The sequence below is a fragment of the Tenrec ecaudatus genome, chromosome 11, assembly GCF_050624435.1.
Source record: "Tenrec ecaudatus isolate mTenEca1 chromosome 11, mTenEca1.hap1, whole genome shotgun sequence".
NCBI lineage: Eukaryota > Metazoa > Chordata > Mammalia > Afrosoricida > Tenrecidae > Tenrec > Tenrec ecaudatus.
This window is the reverse complement of record NC_134540.1, coordinates 108533941-108552326: the sequence shown is the minus strand read 5'-3', so window position 1 is coordinate 108552326 and position 18386 is coordinate 108533941. Positions and strand designations below refer to the sequence as shown.

At 43.3% G+C, this 18386-nt stretch overlaps 1 protein-coding gene across 1 annotated transcript in view; it reads left to right on the top strand.

The window, feature by feature from the left end:
• LOC142461034 (guanylate cyclase soluble subunit beta-2-like) overlaps window positions 1-18386 on the top strand; it is a 101052-nt gene that overhangs the window by 60166 nt on the left and 22500 nt on the right. Inside the window, exons 13-15 of the mRNA XM_075562698.1 lie at window positions 3988-4142; window positions 6441-6592; window positions 14569-14661. Coding sequence (XP_075418813.1) covers window positions 3988-4142; window positions 6441-6592; window positions 14569-14661 — 400 coding nt within the window. The remainder of the gene's footprint in view (window positions 1-3987; window positions 4143-6440; window positions 6593-14568; window positions 14662-18386) is intronic.

Sequence of the window (18386 nt, the reverse complement as noted above, 5' to 3'; positions counted from 1 at the left end):
TTAGGTCAATCTGCTGAACAGACCTTTCCAAAGTGATGAACAGCAAGGATGTGAGTTTGAAAACTAAGTGTACTTGCCCCAGGCCATGGGATTTTCTATTGCCTTACATGCCTGTGAAAGTTGGACATTAGATAAGGCAGGCTAAAGAAGAATCCATGTGTTCAAATTGTGGTGCTGGAGAGGAATATTGAATAAAATAAGAATAAATAAGTCTGTATTGGATAAGTATAACCAGAATGCTCTTAGAAGCAAGAGTGGGGAGCCTCGGTCTCATGTACTTGGACGTGTTGTCGGGAGAGACGAGTCCCTGGAGAAGGACACCACGCTCGGTGGGGTAGAGGGCAATGAAACAAGGAAGACCTTGTGTGAGCTGGATTGACGCAGTGGCTCCCACGATGGGCTGCGACCTAACAACTGGGTGGACGGGCAAGGACCAGGTAGTGTTTCCCTCTGCTGTCCACATGGTCACTAGAAGTCACAACACCTCAATGGCACCTAACGACCACAATAGGGTATTTGGAATAACTGTCTTTCCACCAGAAGCCACTCGCCCAGACATTTCTTTTTTTCTCACAGGAAACTGCTCTCACAAGTATAATCGTTGGTTTACACAATGAAAGTTGGAAAATTTGGAGATTAAAAATAGCCATCCTCTCCTGGTATCCTGCTTAGCAGAAGCCAGCCACCCAGACTTCTCATTTCCACTTTTTTTCAGTCAAAAATATTTCAAATTCAGTTCAAAATAATTATCTAATGAAACGTAAACCAATTTCTAATCATAAAAATTGACAATCTTGGAAACAATATAAGGACAGTTCTACTGTATCCTACAGGATCACTGTGAGTCAACATGGCTCACTGGAAGTGAGTCTGGCTTTGTGAGATATGATGGAATATGACTTTTCAAAACCATAACTCCCAAGAGATTCTAAAGATGTGTTCTCTCACCCACCCCATATGATTTAGACCCTGAGGAACCTCAGTGTAAAACCCTCGTCAGCGTGCCAACTGCGCATCCCACAGGTAATCACGTGTCCACAAAGCTGGAGCAAAAACAAAACAAAAGGAAAACACGAAACACAACGAAATAGTGGTGATTCAGTGGTAGACTTCTTGCTTTCCATATGGGAGACCTGGGCTGGTGTCCCAGCCAATGGACCTCTGGCATTGCCATCACGTGTCTGTCAGTCGGGGCTTGCGTGATGGAGAAGCTGACCAGGTTGCAGCACAGCGTCCCCCTAGAATGGACGAGGAGGAAAAGCTTGGCGATATACTTAGAAAATGCAGCCTATGGGGCGGGGAAGACAAGGAATCAAGATGGGCAGTGATGCCGTGGTGGAAATGAGGCCAGATAAGAGATGAATATTTCCACTGAAAGACTCATAGAAATCACTGAAGGGAAACAGTTGAAAATATATGACTATAGAAATAGGAAGAATATATTTGTTTATATTATATCTATATTTATATACACAATCTCCTCACACATTAACTACCAATCACCAGCATTTAAGCTCTTGGACAATCGTTTTTTTTAAAAAGTCTATCTTTTTTTGCGCATACTTAGCAATAACAATGCTGGGGTGCTATCAAGAGTAATTTTGTCTGTGATAGTAAAGGTTATGTGTCACATTTCCTGGGCCCTAATTTTCAGTGGCTTGGCTGTTACAAAAGGACTCGATCTGGCAGTTATATCGTGATATAATTGAGCATTTATGGAATGATTTAGTAATCTTCCATTTTGTCCTCTGACCATTCTCCATTTTCACAGAATGCAAATTTTGACAAAATGACCTGGTCTTCAGAAAATAAGCATGTTGATAAGTGAGTATATTTGTATCTATATTTATACTTTTGTCTAGATAGATACAAATTCCCTTCAAGTAAGAATAGGAAGACTGAAATTCACCAACAGAAGAAGACTCAGTAAAAATGGTGGGGTAAGGGACAGAGCAACAAAGGTGAAAATAATGCTACACTGCTAAGAGTGAAACTAAACAATGAATTCCCAGACGCTTTCATGCTAGAGTTGCAAAGAAGAAAATTGGAAAAGATATTGGCATTCTAAGTTAGGAGAGGCACACTGTTGGGTTTTTTTTGTTTGTTTGTTTTGTTTTGTTTTGCCAAAAACTGGCTCACTGAGATGGCTGCGTGAGCAGGTACACTGTCGTGGTGGCAAAACCAATCCCCCGTCTGCCACAAATCAGGTCTTTTTAGTTACACACTGTTATGAAATCTTTTCAGAACCTCTAAATCAGAAGCTTGAGTAACAGTCTGACCTGGTGGAATGAACTCCAAATGCACTCTCCTCCTCACATCAAAAAGCCAAATGAGCATCGTTCTTGGTTTCTGTGGGGGTGCACCCTCGTATTCCATGCAGTCTGCCTCCATAATGACTTCTACCCTTGGAGACCCCACTGCATAGTTCTACTCTTGTTATGAATCAGAATCAACTGGATAACATATTTGGATTTATTTGAAATCACATGAAACTACTTTTAACATTACTATCCATTAGGGGGTCAAGAGACCAAAATACACATTGCATTAGGCAGAAGACCCCTTTAGAGTATTGAAAAGCGAGGACGTTACTTTGAGGACTAAGGTGCACCTGACCCAAGCCATGGTCTTCTCCATCGCCTCATATGCATATGGAAGTTGGACATTGAATAAGGAAGACCAAAGAGGAATCCATGCATTTGAATTGTGATGTCGGAGAAGAATATTGAAAGTACCACGGACTGTCAAAAGGACAGATTGATCTCTCTTGGAAGAAGTATGGTCAGAGTGTACCTTGGATGCAAGGATGGTGAGACTTCATCTTACATACTTTGGACATGTTTTCAGGAGTGACCAATCCCTGGAGAAGGACGTCATGTTTGGTAAAGTAGGGGGGCAGTGAAAAATAGGAAGGCCTTCAAGGAGATGGGTTGACACAGCCCCTGAAGCAGAGGAATAATTGAGAGGCTGGCTCAGGACTGGGCAGTATTTTGTTCTGTTGTGCACAGGGTCACTATGGGTTGGAACTGACTCAACGGCATCTATCAACAACAACCATTAGGTAAATGAAAATTAAAAACCCCCTATACCACGAGTTGTTTCGTGGTGTAGTAGGTTTCACATTGCGCTAACTTCACGGTGAGTGTTTCGTACATAGGAGAAAGCTGGGGCTTCCTGCTTCCATAAAGATTCACAGCCCTGGAAACCTAAAGGGAAGTTCTACTCTGTTCTATGGGGTCTCTGTGAGTCAGGATCAACTCCGTAGTAGTGAGTTTTGTTTGGGTTTGGAAGATGGTGAGAGTATGGAACAACCGGAAGTATCATATTAATGACGGCGATAGAAATAGTACCTCACCTTTGGAAAATTACTGGGAAGTAGTCATTTTTTAACATTAAATATACATCTACCTTTCAACTTAGAACTTCCACCTTCAAGTAGTTAGCTTCAAGACATGAAAGCACACGCCACAAGACATATGTGAATGTTCATGGCAGCTTTATTTATTATAGTTTCAAATGGAAAATAATTCAGCATTCGCCAAGAGGAGAATGACTGGACAGATTGTGTTCTTCGAATAGAATACTAGTCAACAATGAAGCAATGAACTAGTGACACATGCACCTGTCCGGATGACCTTCAAAACCGTTGAGGAATGGAATCAGACAGAAGAGCACATACATGCTGCACAGTTCTGTTTATGGCAGGCTCTAGAATCGGCTCATGAATCTTTGTTTCAAGAATTAGGACAGCAGCTTCCACTCAGAGGAGGGACAGAGTGTAGCTAGAAAGGCGCATACGGTAATTCTGGAAAGTAAATGGAACTGTGCTCTATTTTATTTGGGATGGGGATATATGAGCTTGTTAGAAATCATGGATCTAAACTCTTGATATCTGCGTTTTCATTTTATGGAAACTTTATTTCGCTTGAAAGATTTAAAACAAGCCTATCAGATGACCTCTCTGAAAACGAGGTCCTCTCTCTACAGATCAGGGTGGGGATTCACACGGGACCTGTCCTAGCAGGTGTTGTGGGAGACAAGATGCCGAGGTACTGCCTGTTTGGTGATACTGTGAACACAGCTTCTAGGATGGAGAGTCACGGACTGCCCAACAAAGTGCACCTCAGCCCCAGCGCCTTCCGGTACTATGCGTTTATTCATATTCCCTCTGCCCTCCGCTCTCCCTCTAGAAGTTACCAAGTGCCCACTCAGATGAGAGTAAAAACCAGCCCTGGTGTGGGGTGGGGTGAGGGGAGGTAATAGAGGAAACCTATGTGCTTTCCCCCATATCCCACTGTAAGCAGATGTTCTGTTAACCAATATGTGAGGCTGGCTCAGGACCGGGCAGTAGTTTGCTCTGTTGTGCATAGGGTCACTACGGGTTGTAACTGACTCAATGGCATCTATCAACTTGAGTCGCTACTCTAAGATAATTCCAAGGAGCATATGGGCTAATTGAGGAATTGACAGATTAAAATAAATAAACTTTAATTGTCACATGGCCATTCCTTCTTTTTAATTACAGATTGTTTAAGTCCAGACACAGCAGTGTTAAGTAATTGTGAAAGATACAATTATCTAACACAAAACCTGAAGTATTTACTATCTTGCTTTTCAGAAAAAGTTTATTGGCCCTTAGTTCAGTGAAGGAAGAAGCAGTCCTGGAAAGTCATTCTTAAAGTATGGTAAATGTAAAGGTAATTATAGGCATAGGACACTGCACTTTGTTCTAAAATTTTTATTGTTTATTATTGAAGCAAGTTTCAGATAATAGTTCCCACAATTATTCCTACTTACAGATGTGGGCATCTTATAATTGTATGTAAAGTATACTTTAATTTAAACAATAAATCAAGAGCATTAAATGAGTTCTAATATAAGAATGGGTCTTAACCAAGAAGGGGGTACTGCAAACAGTTGAAAGTACTCCACTGCCAATCAGAAGGTGTTGGGGGGGGGGGGTGTCAAGCATCCCAAGGGCACCGCAGAAGAAAGGCCTGGCTATCTACTTCTGAAAAATCAGCCACTGCAAACTCTGTGAAGCACAGTTCTCCTCGGACACATGTAGAATCTTCATGTGTTGGAGTCAGTTTAAAGATAACAGGATTTTTATGGGAGTTTGTGGAAAAGAGGTCTAACCTAGGTTATTGGTAATTGGAGTGCAAAAGCTAGAAGCAGAAGAAGAAACTAGTGGTTGATGCTGGGTAAAAAAGAGATTTGTGTTTATATAAACTATATTGAATTAAAACAGGAGATTGTCAAGCGAGAAGTTGTTTACTTCTCTTTTTAATGGATTCATCTTGAGCACCCTGGACAATGGGGTGGATATGCAGACAGACAGGAACTGACCACTGTTGAGGAAGTGGGTAGCTGGTGGAGCAAGGCCCAGAGCAGGCAGGAAGGGGTGGTCAGAAGCATGGACTGGGAATACGAAGAACACTTCTTTCTCTGAGGTTTGGAAGGAGGATTCCTGTGGTCAATGGGATAAGATATCATAGGATGACACCTATAATTATGGCAATTTTGTAACCAAAAGGGATCACCAAGGAGAAGGCACGGTCAGCAGCTTGAGAGTGAGAGCGCATGCGTCAACCAGGTGGCTGGGGTAGAGTGATGAGGCACGTGGGACAGTAGGCCAGAGGGAATGGAAGGACTGATGGAATGCTGAGGCCCAGCTGAGGCAGGTGACTTTGACTGTGAGACGCCCAATGGGCATGGTTCTGTGTTCTTTCACCTACATCACACAGCTCCCAATCTGGTAATTAAGTAATTAAGCAGAAGGTCCAGCCTGACACTCCTCAGTGCCTTGATCACCAGAAGTCATCACGTAAGAAGAAGCTTAGGTGGTTAGGATGGCACGATGACAACTGTAAGGTACATCGGTGGTGAGTGGAAGATGGGGAAAGGGAACAGATATTCCAAGAGCCTTCTGTTTCAGAATCATGTGGTGAGGAGTGTACACAGGCATCGATGGCATGAAGTATAGACATGTGAAAGTGGTTTGCGGGTTGTGCTAGACGCAGTGGTTCTCAACCTGTGGGTTGAGACCCCTTTGGGGGCCAAACGACCCTTTCACAGGGGTCACCCAATTTATAACAGTAGCAAAATTACAGTGATGAAGTAGCAATGAAAATAATTTATGGTTGGGGGTGGGGTCACCACCACATGAGGAACTGTATGAAAGGGTTGCGGCATTAGGAAGGTTGAGGATTACTGTGCTAGAGGAAGGCACAACCCTCTGGAGATAGGGATACAAAGTTGGCCTGGGTCTTGTGCAAGTGTATGATGGACCTTCTTCCTTCCTCTCCCCTGTGCCTCTTTGCTCCCAGCAGGCACTGACTGATGGACTCTTCCATGACTTGTGTCCTCCTGCATACTCCCACCACCCTATACTTAGTCACCAAATCTTTGATATCTAGTGCATTTCCTTCTTTGTGCAGAGCACTGGAAAATCAAGGATTTGAAATCATCGAAAGGGGAGAAATTGACGTGAAGGGTAAAGGAAAAATGACCACATACTTTCTAATCCAGAATTTGAAGGCCACAGAGGATGAGATCATGGGGAGACCTAAAAATCCTCTGGATCACAAGGGTAAGCAATAAAAGAGAAGTCATTCATGTTGAATATGTTTTCTATTAAGAGCCCATGTGTCCAGTGTGGCTCATGGGTTTATAAGGTCAGCACAGGTGTTGTTTGCACTCACTGCTGGCTCATGTCTTCCCTTTGGTTGAAAACCACCACCACTCGTTACCTTATGTCTCCTCCAATGCATGGCACTCCTACGTGTGTTAGAGTATAACTGTCTTCCACAAGGTTCTCAATGGATGGTTTTAAAAAATGTATCCATTTTTACTATACCCCGAAAGTTTATTCTTAATTTTTATCTGGGCACCTCAGGGAAAATTTAAAAAATAATTTTATTGGGGGCTCTTATAACATACCATACATCAATTGTATCAAGCATATTTGTACATACATTGCCATCATCATTTCTAAAACATTTTCTTGGTATCAGCTCCTCTTTTCCCCCCACCCTCTCCCATTCTCCCACCCTCGTGAAACCTTGATAAGTTATATATATTGTTATTATTTCCTATCTTACACTGTCCGTTGTCTCCCTTCACCCACATGTCAGTTATTCATTCCCATGGGGCAGGGGGATGGTAGGCAGTTATATATCCAACCTTGTGATGGGTTCCCCCTTTCTAATGGATGATTTTTCAAAAGCAAATTGCCAAAATTTTCTTCCAACATGCCTATGAGTGGATTCAAACCTCCACCCTCTCATTCAACAGCTGTGCATGTCAACTGTTTGCATCACTCAGAAGCTCTCCCTAGCTGGTGAAAGTTACTGAAACCTGGCTCAGCAATTTTCCCTGTCACATATGTCTTTGTATTCTTAGTATTCAACTTTCCAAGATTTTAGCTACTGAACTGGCTGATGGACCCACACTAAATGGTCAGGTTCCTCCTCTCCGAGCAAAGAGATTTTGCCATCAAGGAATAATTTCAGAATGCTCCTTGTGCACCTCAAATGCAGAGAAAGCCCCAAAGTGGGCTTTCCTTACATACTGAGCTGCTCCCATTTTCCACTGGCTTCCAAAAGTGGGGAGCCAGTTGCAGTGGAAGCAACTCCCACTCCTGGCACTCCCATGTGTGTCAGAGTAGAACAGATGTCCATAGAGATTTAAAATTTTTATTTTCAGTTTTATTGGTATATAATTCCTATATCATACAATTTGATGATTTAAAGTTTTTTTAAAGTTTCACAATCATGATTACAATCAATTTTAGAACACTTCTTTCTTGTACTCATTATTATGAGCTCTCGATTTCTCCCCAACCTCTCCTGCCACAATAGTAAGAAACTATTAATAGAGTTACTGTCTTTACGAGGGGGTTCCCCCCAAGAACCGATGCTCATTTGCTTTATTGCTAAGAGGATAATGCTTTTGGAGTTCTTTGTTCCACCAGGTCAGGGTGTTAATCGAGCTTTCTATTTAGAGGTTCTGAAAAGATTGCATAACAGCATGTAACAAAAAGGCCTGATTTGTGGCAGACGGGGAACTGGCTTCGCCACCCCAACAGTACACCTGCTCGTGCAGCCATCTCAGTGCGCCGGTTTTTGGAAAAACAAAACCAACATGCCTCTCGTCCCAAACACCTTACTCACCTGTCCTCGCTCCATGCCACTTCTTTTTGCTTCTGTGAATGAAGAGGGACATGAAAGGACAGCAATTTGATGACGTAGAAGAGATGAATTAAAAAACGAAGGAGGTGCTGTCAGCCATCCAAACAGTTGAGTTTGAAAAATGTTTCCAAGAATGGAATCGCAGATTTCACAAATGTATTAAGTGTAATGCAGGGTACTATGAGAAGGTGTTAAGGTTGTTTTGTAAAATATTTAAATATGTAGCTCTGAAAAAAATCCTTTTTGGGGGTGGGTACCCCCTCATATAGATTTACGTATTCTGGATTTCATATAAAGAAACAAACAGAAAACAACAACAATATAATGCACAGAGAGAACTCATAAAAATAAAGCAGAAAATAATAACAGAACAAATTTAAATGGTTCAAAAGGGAGAACAAATGATAACATGTTCAATTTTAACCTATGTCTGCGTTAGTCCACTTCCCAACACACTCTGTCTGGTAGCGAGCTAGTCGCAGCTCTGGTTGATGGTTCGAAGGGATTTACCAGAGGCTTACTCCAGCGTGGGGGGAGCCTGTGGGTGGATTAGGGGCTTACATTGTCATCCATCGCCTTCTGCATGCTGGGTGGTCAGAATTTAAGCTCTAACACCATTCCTTTCTCCTGTCGTGGATTCTATTATTTGCAATCATTGGATCACACTGACTGATTGGTGTGCTTCCTCTGCAAAGACTTAACCGACCGCTCACTTAGATGGCTGCTTCTTCTAAGACATGCCTTTAAGACCCCAGACACTATTCTTTCTGAAACCCAGGTAGCATCCAATTTCTTCACCGCAATTTCCTCTAACACTCATTTCTTCAGTGATCTCTTCATGAGGGGAAGTATCAAGTAGTGCCATGTCATAAGAATTAATTATTCTTAGGCTAATGGGACAATGAAGTTGAACTGAAAATCCATTCATATCAAGGGTTTATTATGTTCTGGGTCTACTCTAGAGACATAATTATCATTTTATTGAGGAATATTATGTCATCCCCATAATGCCTATGGTAACCCTATTGATAATAACATTCTGCTAATGGCATAGAATTTAAGATACTGTTAAGGAAAGTACTGCATTCATGTATAGGACAGTTTTTTAGACTAAACTATGTGGGTTGTTACCTGTACATATGAAAAAAATTAAGTGACTGGATGATATTTATGCAAATAATGAGTGTTGTTGAGATAGGGCACAACTTTCAATGATTCTCATTCACAAAGGCTTGCTAGACTAAGGCACGTCAGAGAAAAGCAGAGAACAAGAAAATAGCCAATATATGGGAGTCTTGCATTGCCATTATTTGAACTCCTTCAAAGCAAGAGATTTGAACCAAAGTCCAATGACTTCCAAATCCATAATCATGGGATAGCTGTCGCCTGCTTATTCTCATGCTAGTGCTTTCCGTTTTAAATCCAAGGGAGTAATCCAGTAATCCAGATTAAAGGTTCCTTTAATCTGCTACAGCAGCGTTTGAGGCAAATTCCAGTACACTTACTGTGACTTCCAAATTGGATCTTCCTGGTGCGAACTATGAAGGGTACTGTGCACCTAGAAGGACAAAATCTAAAAGTCCCAGTTTTCTATAGCAAGCAGCCTGGGTCACCGAGGGCTGGATAGAAACTATGTCAAAAGGATTCAATTAGAAAGTTAATATCAGGTGTGCTCTACCTTTGGGTATGATACACAAATAATGCCAATACTTGTCTGTCAGTTGGTTGTACTGTGGGTGACTTGTGTGTTGCTGTGATGCTTCAGGCTACGCCACTGTGACTTTAAATGCCAGTCGGGTCACTCAAAGTGAACAGGTTTCAGCAGAGCTTCCAGACTAAGAAGAGTCTGTGAAGAAGGAGTAGGCTGAAAGCATTACCCAAAACAAGGCTCCCAGAATTGATGGAAAAATTGGACTGCTTCAGCCAGCTGACGAAGCCCTAGAAGCACTCACTCATCTCTGCTAAGAAATTCGGAACGCCGCGACTTGGCATAGAAGAGATCTGTATCTGTGCCTATTCTAAAGACAGATAACCCACCAGGATGCTCAAATTATAGAACAATGTCATTGACATCATGTGCAAGTAAACATTTTGCTGAAGATCATCCAACAACATTTGCAGCAGTCCTTTGGCAGGGAGATGCCAGAAATCCAGGCCAGATTCAGAAGAGGCTGTAGATCAAGGAATATCATTGCTGATGTCAGATGGATCTTGGCTGAAAGAGAATACCAGGAGGGTGTTTACTGTCTTTTATTGGCTTTGCCAAAGCATTTGACTGTGTGGCTCATCACAAACTGGGGGCAGAGAAGAATGGGTATCCAGCACCCCTCACTGTGCTCGTGAAGTACCCGCACATGGATCAAGTAGCAACTGTGCAAACCGGGACAGCTGCGTAAACAGGGGACACCGCGTGGGTTCCAATCAGGAAAGGCGTGTGGCAGGGTTGCACCCTCTCACCCTACTTATTCAGTCTGTGTGCTGAGCACATAACCAGAGAAGGATGATTTGAATTATATGAAGGAAAATGCGGCATCAGGAATGGAGGAAGGCTTATTATCAACCTTCAATATTTGGATGACACAACCTTGCTTGCTGAAATTGAGACCAGGAAGCGCATGCTGATGAAGATCAATTTCTTCTCCCAGGAGGGTATTTGGATTTTAAGTTCAAGGGAGTATGTCAGTTCCTTAGATCTGCCACAGGGAGTGTAAAGTCCAGTTCAGTTTTCTTAATGTGTTTTCCAATTTGGGTCCTTCTGGGGTGGTCTGTGAGGGTGTTGGGCACCTCAAAAGGACGGTGTCTAATATCCCAGCTGTCCAGGGCATGTTGCTGGCGTCCCCAGGAGCTGGACGAAAGTGACCCATGATGACCAGGATGCCGGGGGGGTTATATAGTGCACTTATATAGTGCACTCACACAGTAGTTGTCCTTTTGTGATTGACTAATTTCACTCAGCATAATGGTTTCCATGACGGTGGATGGGACAAAAGGATAAACAAACAATCAGATCAGAAGAAGAGAATTTATGTATGTGTGCATACATAGAAGTAGTATTTTTTTAAAAGAGCGAAGGAATGAGAAAAGAAAGAAGAAAAAAGAAAAACACAAGAAGGAAAAGTGTAAATATGCAGTGAGGGGCGGGGGGAGGTGATAGCGTGGCTTGGGTGTGGAATTTTGTTGCCGTGGCAATGCAATGTTCACATGGTCTGGTCTGTGGCCTCTGTGGAAAAGGAAGGTGATCCTGGTTTGGGTGGGAGTGCCTGGATTTTCAGGCATGCTTGTGTCTGCCTGGGAGGGGTGCATAGTCCCCTCAGGAAAAGGCAGTATGAGTGAAAAAAGGGGGGTATCCCCCAAACAAGTAAATAAAGTAAACAATAAAGCAGCAGTTTCTGTTTCAGTTGGGATTTCTGATCCTGTAGCAGTGTGTACATTCATTGGTTGCACATGGGGTGGCGGGGACATGTGGGCAGGAGAAGCAGAGCTGGAAGACAGACAGAGGTCTAAAAAGCAGGGGTGGGGTGGGGAAGCATTGCTTGGGTAATGAGGATTTTTATACCAAGCTGTTCTCGCAGTCTGCTCTGCAGGCATGACCCCCAGAGGCCAGAGAGGCAGGAGGTGTGGCATGGTGGATTGGAGTAGGCGCAGAGAAAGATCCGTTATGCAATAGAGGGCGACTGTGCAAAGCCACTTGGACCACCGATCAATCATGAAGTCGGTAACTGTCACCTCTGTTACTGATATCTAACGCCAAGAACTTTGGCGTACTTCAGTTTTAAGTTGTTTTTCTGGCTCCCAGGGAGCATAGGATCTTCCTCTGGATGGGACCTTTCTGGTAGTTGCTGTGGAGATCTTCCTGTGTTTACAACATGGTGGCTATCCATATTCTCCGAATCCTCTGCTATATTTTCTCAACCCAATATGACCATGTAACCGGAAGATGTATGACATTGTGCCACACAGAGATAGGTATTCAAAGAACACTTTGCCTCACAATGCTTTCGTTCAGTGCCATCTCTTCCTAGTTTCTTTGTGAATTATGAAGGTTTTAGGCTACATTTTACTGGTGGAGAGACTAAAATGAAAGAAAGAAATAAAAAGTTAGAAGCAATGTTTGCCTATAAAGGAACGCTCAGAAGAGAGGAATAACACAGCATTCCCCCCACCACCCCCCCGTTGCTGTCGGAAATAAACAGAGTAAAGGGAGGAGGGGCGTGGTTCTGAGAGGCAGCCAGGGCTGTAGCCACAGGCACAGGACAGGTACAGGGTGCTCGGAGGATGTCCCTAACACAAGTCTTACACTCCTCTCTACCTTCGACCCTCCCTGTAGGTTGTTTCCAAATTTTCCATGTGAAGAATGCAATTCTAGAACATAACTGGTCAATGGAATCAAACTCACGTTCAGTTCTGACCGACTGAGGAAAAAGCAAAAGCCCAAACCAAAGTGTATGAATAAATTAAGTGACAGCACCTCTTAAACAAGGCTTCTATGCAAATGGGGAGAAAGTGACCTGAGGGGAGCAGGTAGCCTCCGGGTGCCTTATCATAGAAGAACATGTAACTCCTTGAGCTGATTCCAGCCCCTGCCTGGCCCTAACTCATAACCTCACGTGTGGTACCAGGAAGATCCTGGTCCCTTTCCTGCTTCTTCTGTACCTTTCTGTACCCATTCCCCTTCAGGCATGGCTTCCCAGGGGAGCCCCAGATCTCTTGATCTGGGAGTTTGGGTCTCAAAGACCTACCCCTCCATTCTCCCAAGAAGCACACAGCTGAGGACGCTTAGGATAATCCCACACCCTAATATTGCTTTCCAAGTGCCACAAGGACATGAGTCCATTACCTGGGCCAGTCCTAGACCCAATTAATCTGGGCCTGAGGACTTTTCCCAGGGACCCATTGCTGTCTTCCACAAGGCCAGGCTGAGCCTCTCTGAGCCAGTAGTAGAGAAGAAAATATATGGAAATACTGTTATATAGCTTGCAGTCCCTGGGGAGCATACATTATCCCTCACTGTAGTACTAACCAAAAGGTCAGAGGTGTCTCAGAAGAAAGGCCTGGCAATCCACCTCCAGAGGGTGCTGTCTCGAAAACGTCATGGAGCACATTTCTACTCTGCAACACAGGGTCACCAGGAGTCAGCAGTGACTTGAGAACAACTAGTCTTGTTGAGGTTCTGCTTTGGTGTTATCTATGCCATTGGTCCTCGCCCCCCTACCCCACTGCATCCTGCATAAAGATACCCAAAGGTAACAGGAAAGAGAAGGGATAGAGTCCAGGCAAGCTTTTCTTAGCCCAATTTCTTCTTCTTCTTTTTTTGCTTTTAAACTTTCTTTTTTTTAATCATTTTATTACAGGCTCATACAACTCTTATCACAATCCATACATGCATCAATTGTGTAAAGCACATCTGTACATTCATTGCCCTCATCATTCTCAAACCATTTGCTCTCCACCTAAGCCCCTGGCATCAGCTCCTCATTTTCCCCTCCCTCCTTGCTCTCCCCTCCCTCATGAACCCTAAATAATTTATAAATTATTACTTTGTCATATATTGCCCTGTCCGACATCTCCCTTCACCCACTTTTCTGTTGTCCGTCCCCCAAGGAGGAGGTCACATGTACATCCTTGTAATCTGTTCCTCCTTTCCAACCCAACCTCCCTCGACCCTCCAATATCACCACTCACACCACTGGTCCTGAAGGGATCATCTGTCCTGGATTCCCCGTGTTTTCAGTTCCTATCTGTACCAGTGTACATCCTCTGGTCTAGCCAGATTTGTAAGGTAGAATTGCAATCATGGTAGTGGGGGAGGAGGAAGCATTTAAGAACTAGAGGAAAGTTGTATGTTTCATCGTTGCTACATCGCACCCTGACTGGCTGGTCTCGTCCCTGAGCTCCTTCTGTAAGGGGATGTCCAGTGGCTACACATTTCTTTAACAGTGTAAACCACTTGGGGGTGAGGGGGTTCATTCAGGGTACTTGACAACACACTGAATTGCTGGAGGTTCCAGTCCATCTACAGGTGTCTTGGAAGAAAGACTTAGAGTTCTCTATACTAAAAAAAGCAGCCATTGACCATTCCATGGAACACAGTTCTGCTCTGACCTACAGAGGTTCACAGTGAGTCAGAACCTACTCACCACAATTGTGGTTTTGTTTCTCAAAACCAGGTCCCTTTGCTCAGTCCTCTATTGGGGGCACATCCATTAAAGGTAATAAATGTCACTGGTCGTTGCCAGCAGCAACACTTAACAGCTGGCCTTCATGTCACTAGCTACTGAAGGAAATACCAAAGGAGAATTCAAGAAGGCCCTTCCACCTATCTTGCTCCGGTGTCTGTTGGGAAACCTAGTTTAAAGCCCCTCATGCTTTTTTGCAGAATCGAGTGCTCAGGAAAAAGAAGTCAACAAAAGCATTGCTGTGATGAAGTACATTGACAATCGGCAATTGTCCCTTAGCAGTGAGGCAAATGGTGAGTCCACCAAAGGTCTGTTTCATAATGTCCCCCATTCCCAGAACTGTGCTACCCTTAACGAGGATCAGCTGATTCCAGTAGACAGCTTATGGAAGTAGAGTGGAGCTGGTGTCATAGAATTGAAATCAACTCAAAGGCAGTGGATTTAGTTGTCTTAATTGTTACTAAGTAAATTCACACTCATTGTGAACCTAGAATTGCCTCATAGGGCAATTCTAAAAATTGCAACACTGCAATTTTTAAAAATCATTTTATTAGGGGATCATATAATTCTTATCACAATCCATACATACATACATCAATTGTGTAAAGCACATTTATACATTCATTGCCCTCATCATTCTCAAAATATCTGCTCTCCACTTAAGCCCCTGGCATCAGCTCCTCATTTTTCCCCTTGCTGCCAACTCCCCCCTCTTTCATGAACCCTTGATAATTTATAAGTTATGATTTTTGTCATATCTTACACTGTCAAACATCTCCCTTCACCCACTTTTCTGTTGTGTGTCCCCCAGGAGGGGGCGGTTATATGTAGATCCTTGTAATCGGTTACCCCTTTCCACTGCACCCTCTCTCCACTCTCCCAGTATCTCCACTCTCACCACTGGCCCTGAAGGAGTCATGTGTCCTGGATTCCCTGTGTTTCCAGTTTCTATCTGTACCCATGTACATCCTCTGGTCTAGCCAGATTTGTAAGGTAGAATTGGGATCATGAAAGTGGAGGAAGAGGAAGGAAGAAAGTTGTATGTTTCATCGTTGCTACACTGCACCCTGACTGGCTCATCTCCTCCCTGTGACCCTTCCGTAAGGGGATGTCCAATTGCCTACAGATGGGCTTTCGGTCTCTACTCTGCACTCCCCCTCATTCACAACGATATGATTTTTTGTTCTGATGATGCCTGATACCTGATCCCTTCGACAACTTGTGATCACACAGTTTGGTGTGTTTCCATGTGGGCTTTGTTGCTTCTGAGTTAGATGGCCGCTTGTTTACCTCTAAGCCTTTAAGACCCCAGATGCTATATCTTTTGATAGTTGGGCACCATCAGCTTTCTTCACCACATTTGCTTATGCACCCATTTATCTTCAGCGATCGTATCTGGGAGGTGAGCACACAATGATATGAATTTTTGTTCTTTGATGCCTGATAACTGATCCCTTTGGAACCTAGTGATCCCACAGGTTGTTGTGCTTCTTCCATGTGGGCTTTGTTGCTTCTGAGCTAGATGGTCGCTTGTTTACCTTCAAGCCTTTAATAACCCAGACACTATATCTTTTGAAAGCCGGGCACTATCAACTTTCTTCACCACATTTGATTATGCATCCACTTTGTCTTCAGTGATCCTATTGGAAAGGTGAGCATCACAGAATGCCAGATTGTTAGAACAAAGTGTTTTAGTGTTAAGGGAGTGCTTGAGTAGAGGCCCAATGTCCATCAGCTACCTTAATACTAACCTAGAAATATATGCACATAGATCTATTTCCACATCCTCATATATAAATATATTTACATATGTGCATGTATTTGTTTAGTCCTTTATATATGCCCCTTACCTCCTCCCTCTTTCCTTTTGCTTTCCTCTTGTCCCACTATCATGTTCAGCCTTCATTTGGGTTTCAGTAATTCCTCTCGGTTACATTAACCTTGGGTCACGCCCTATCAGGCCTCCTTCACCTTCCTCACCACTGATTTGGATCACTTGTTGTTCCCTTGTTCCTGGGTTTGTTAACATCACTTCCTTTTCCCCCACTACCCCTTCTCCCATGCCCCCTCCCTCGGAACTGTCAGTCCCATTGTTTTCTCCTCCAGATTGTTCATCCAGTCTATCTTATTTACACAGACCTTCAGAGATACTAGCATGCACAAAAACAAGACAGAGCAAAACAAAGCAACAAAAGAAAAAAAAACAACAAGTCAATGACAATAAAACAAAACAGCAAGAAAGAAAAGCTTGTAGTTAGTTCAAGGATTGTTTGTTGACCTTTTGGAGTGTTTTCCAGTTGAGTCTGATGGGGCACCAAGCCCTGGCCCCAGAGTCTATTTTTGGTATTTTCCCTGGGGACTTCATTGCTCTGTTCCCTTTGCTGTTCTGTTGCATGCCCTTAGTGTTTTGCCTCGGTGTGGTGGGATCAGATTGGGTGAAATTCCTACACTGTGTCTCCGGTGCTGTCTCCTGTAGGGCTATGGGTCAGTGAGGGGTCGTGTCTCATACTGGGGCCGGCCATAAGGTCTTCTCTGTGAATTGGCTGCTCTGAGTGGGAATCTCATCATCAAGGCCTGGTGGGCCAGGATGTGCTCCACTCTCTCTTCCTCCCCCTTCATTTGCTCCCATGTGCTCTGATCAGACACGTCCCTCTTCCAGAGCTGCAGCTTCAGTGCTGTTCTCTGAAATAAATTCTTCTGGGGGGAGGGGCAGGCAACACTGCAATTGTTATAGTGCAAATCACCAGGCCCTTTGTTCCACAGAGCCTGTTATGAATTCGAACTCCTGAACTTTCACTTGGCAGCTGAATGCTTAACTAACCATGACACCACCAGGGTTCCTTTATTCTACCCATAATACCAGGTAAAGAATAGGGCATCTGAATAATCCATACAAAGGACTTGTTAATTGGCACTGAGTTGACTCTTCCTCATGGTAAGCCTTGTATGCAAAGCAGAACTAATGGATCCTATTGTCAACTCTGTGACCTTTTAGATGCAGACCACAGACCTGTCTTCTGAGGTGCCTTGAGTGAGTTCAAACTACCAACCTTTTGACTAGTAGTTGAGTGCTTAGATTCTTGTGCCCCTCAACAGTCCCTACTCCGTATAGAGCTTAGCTATTGCTCAATTTAATTGGCATTTTCTATTCAATTGAGTGTCTCCTAAGCCTCCTGATGCCTGAACCATTTTTTTTCTAGTTTGTTACTAGAGACTGAAGCCGAGGGAGTGGTCAGTAACCTTCAGTTCAATCACAGGCGAAAAGAGGCAGAGCATAACTTTCCTCTGTTGGGTCCAGGGTCAGGTTCAATTTTAATTGTAGGTTCTCACTGAGCTAGACACATGAAGCCTCTACCTTTATAGAGTTGTCGGGTACTAAGAAGTTAGTTCTGACTCATAATGGACCTCCGTATAATAGAATAAAGCACTGCCTGGTCCTGCATCTTCCTCACAAATGCTGACATAGTTGAGTCCCTTGTTGCATTCCCTGTGTCAATCCATCTCATAGAAGGTCTTCTACCAAGCCTGGTGCTCCTCTCTGGGTATTTGTTCTTCGATGTAACATGCCCCAATGCATCTCACCATCATCACTTCTAAAAAGTAGGCTGGCTGAACTGACTACACCATCAAATGTGTTTGTGCTCCTAACAGTCCATGGTATAGTTGATATTTATTTGTCAATACCATAATTGAAATACATCAATTCTTATTTGGTCTTCTTCATTCTATCTCCAGATTTCACGTACATATGAAACGATTGAAAATACTATGACTTGGGTCAGGTGCACCTTACTCCTTAAGGTGACATCTTTTCTTTTTAACACTTTAAAGAGTCTTTGCAACACATTTACCCAATGCGATGTGTTCTTTGATTTCTTGACTACTTCTTTCAAGGGCTTGGAGTGGGATTCCAAGTAAAATGAAATCCTTGACAATGTCAGTGTGTTCTTTGTTTATCATGATGTTGGTTATCATCCCATTTCTGAGGATTTTTAAAAAAAATTATGCTTCATTAATC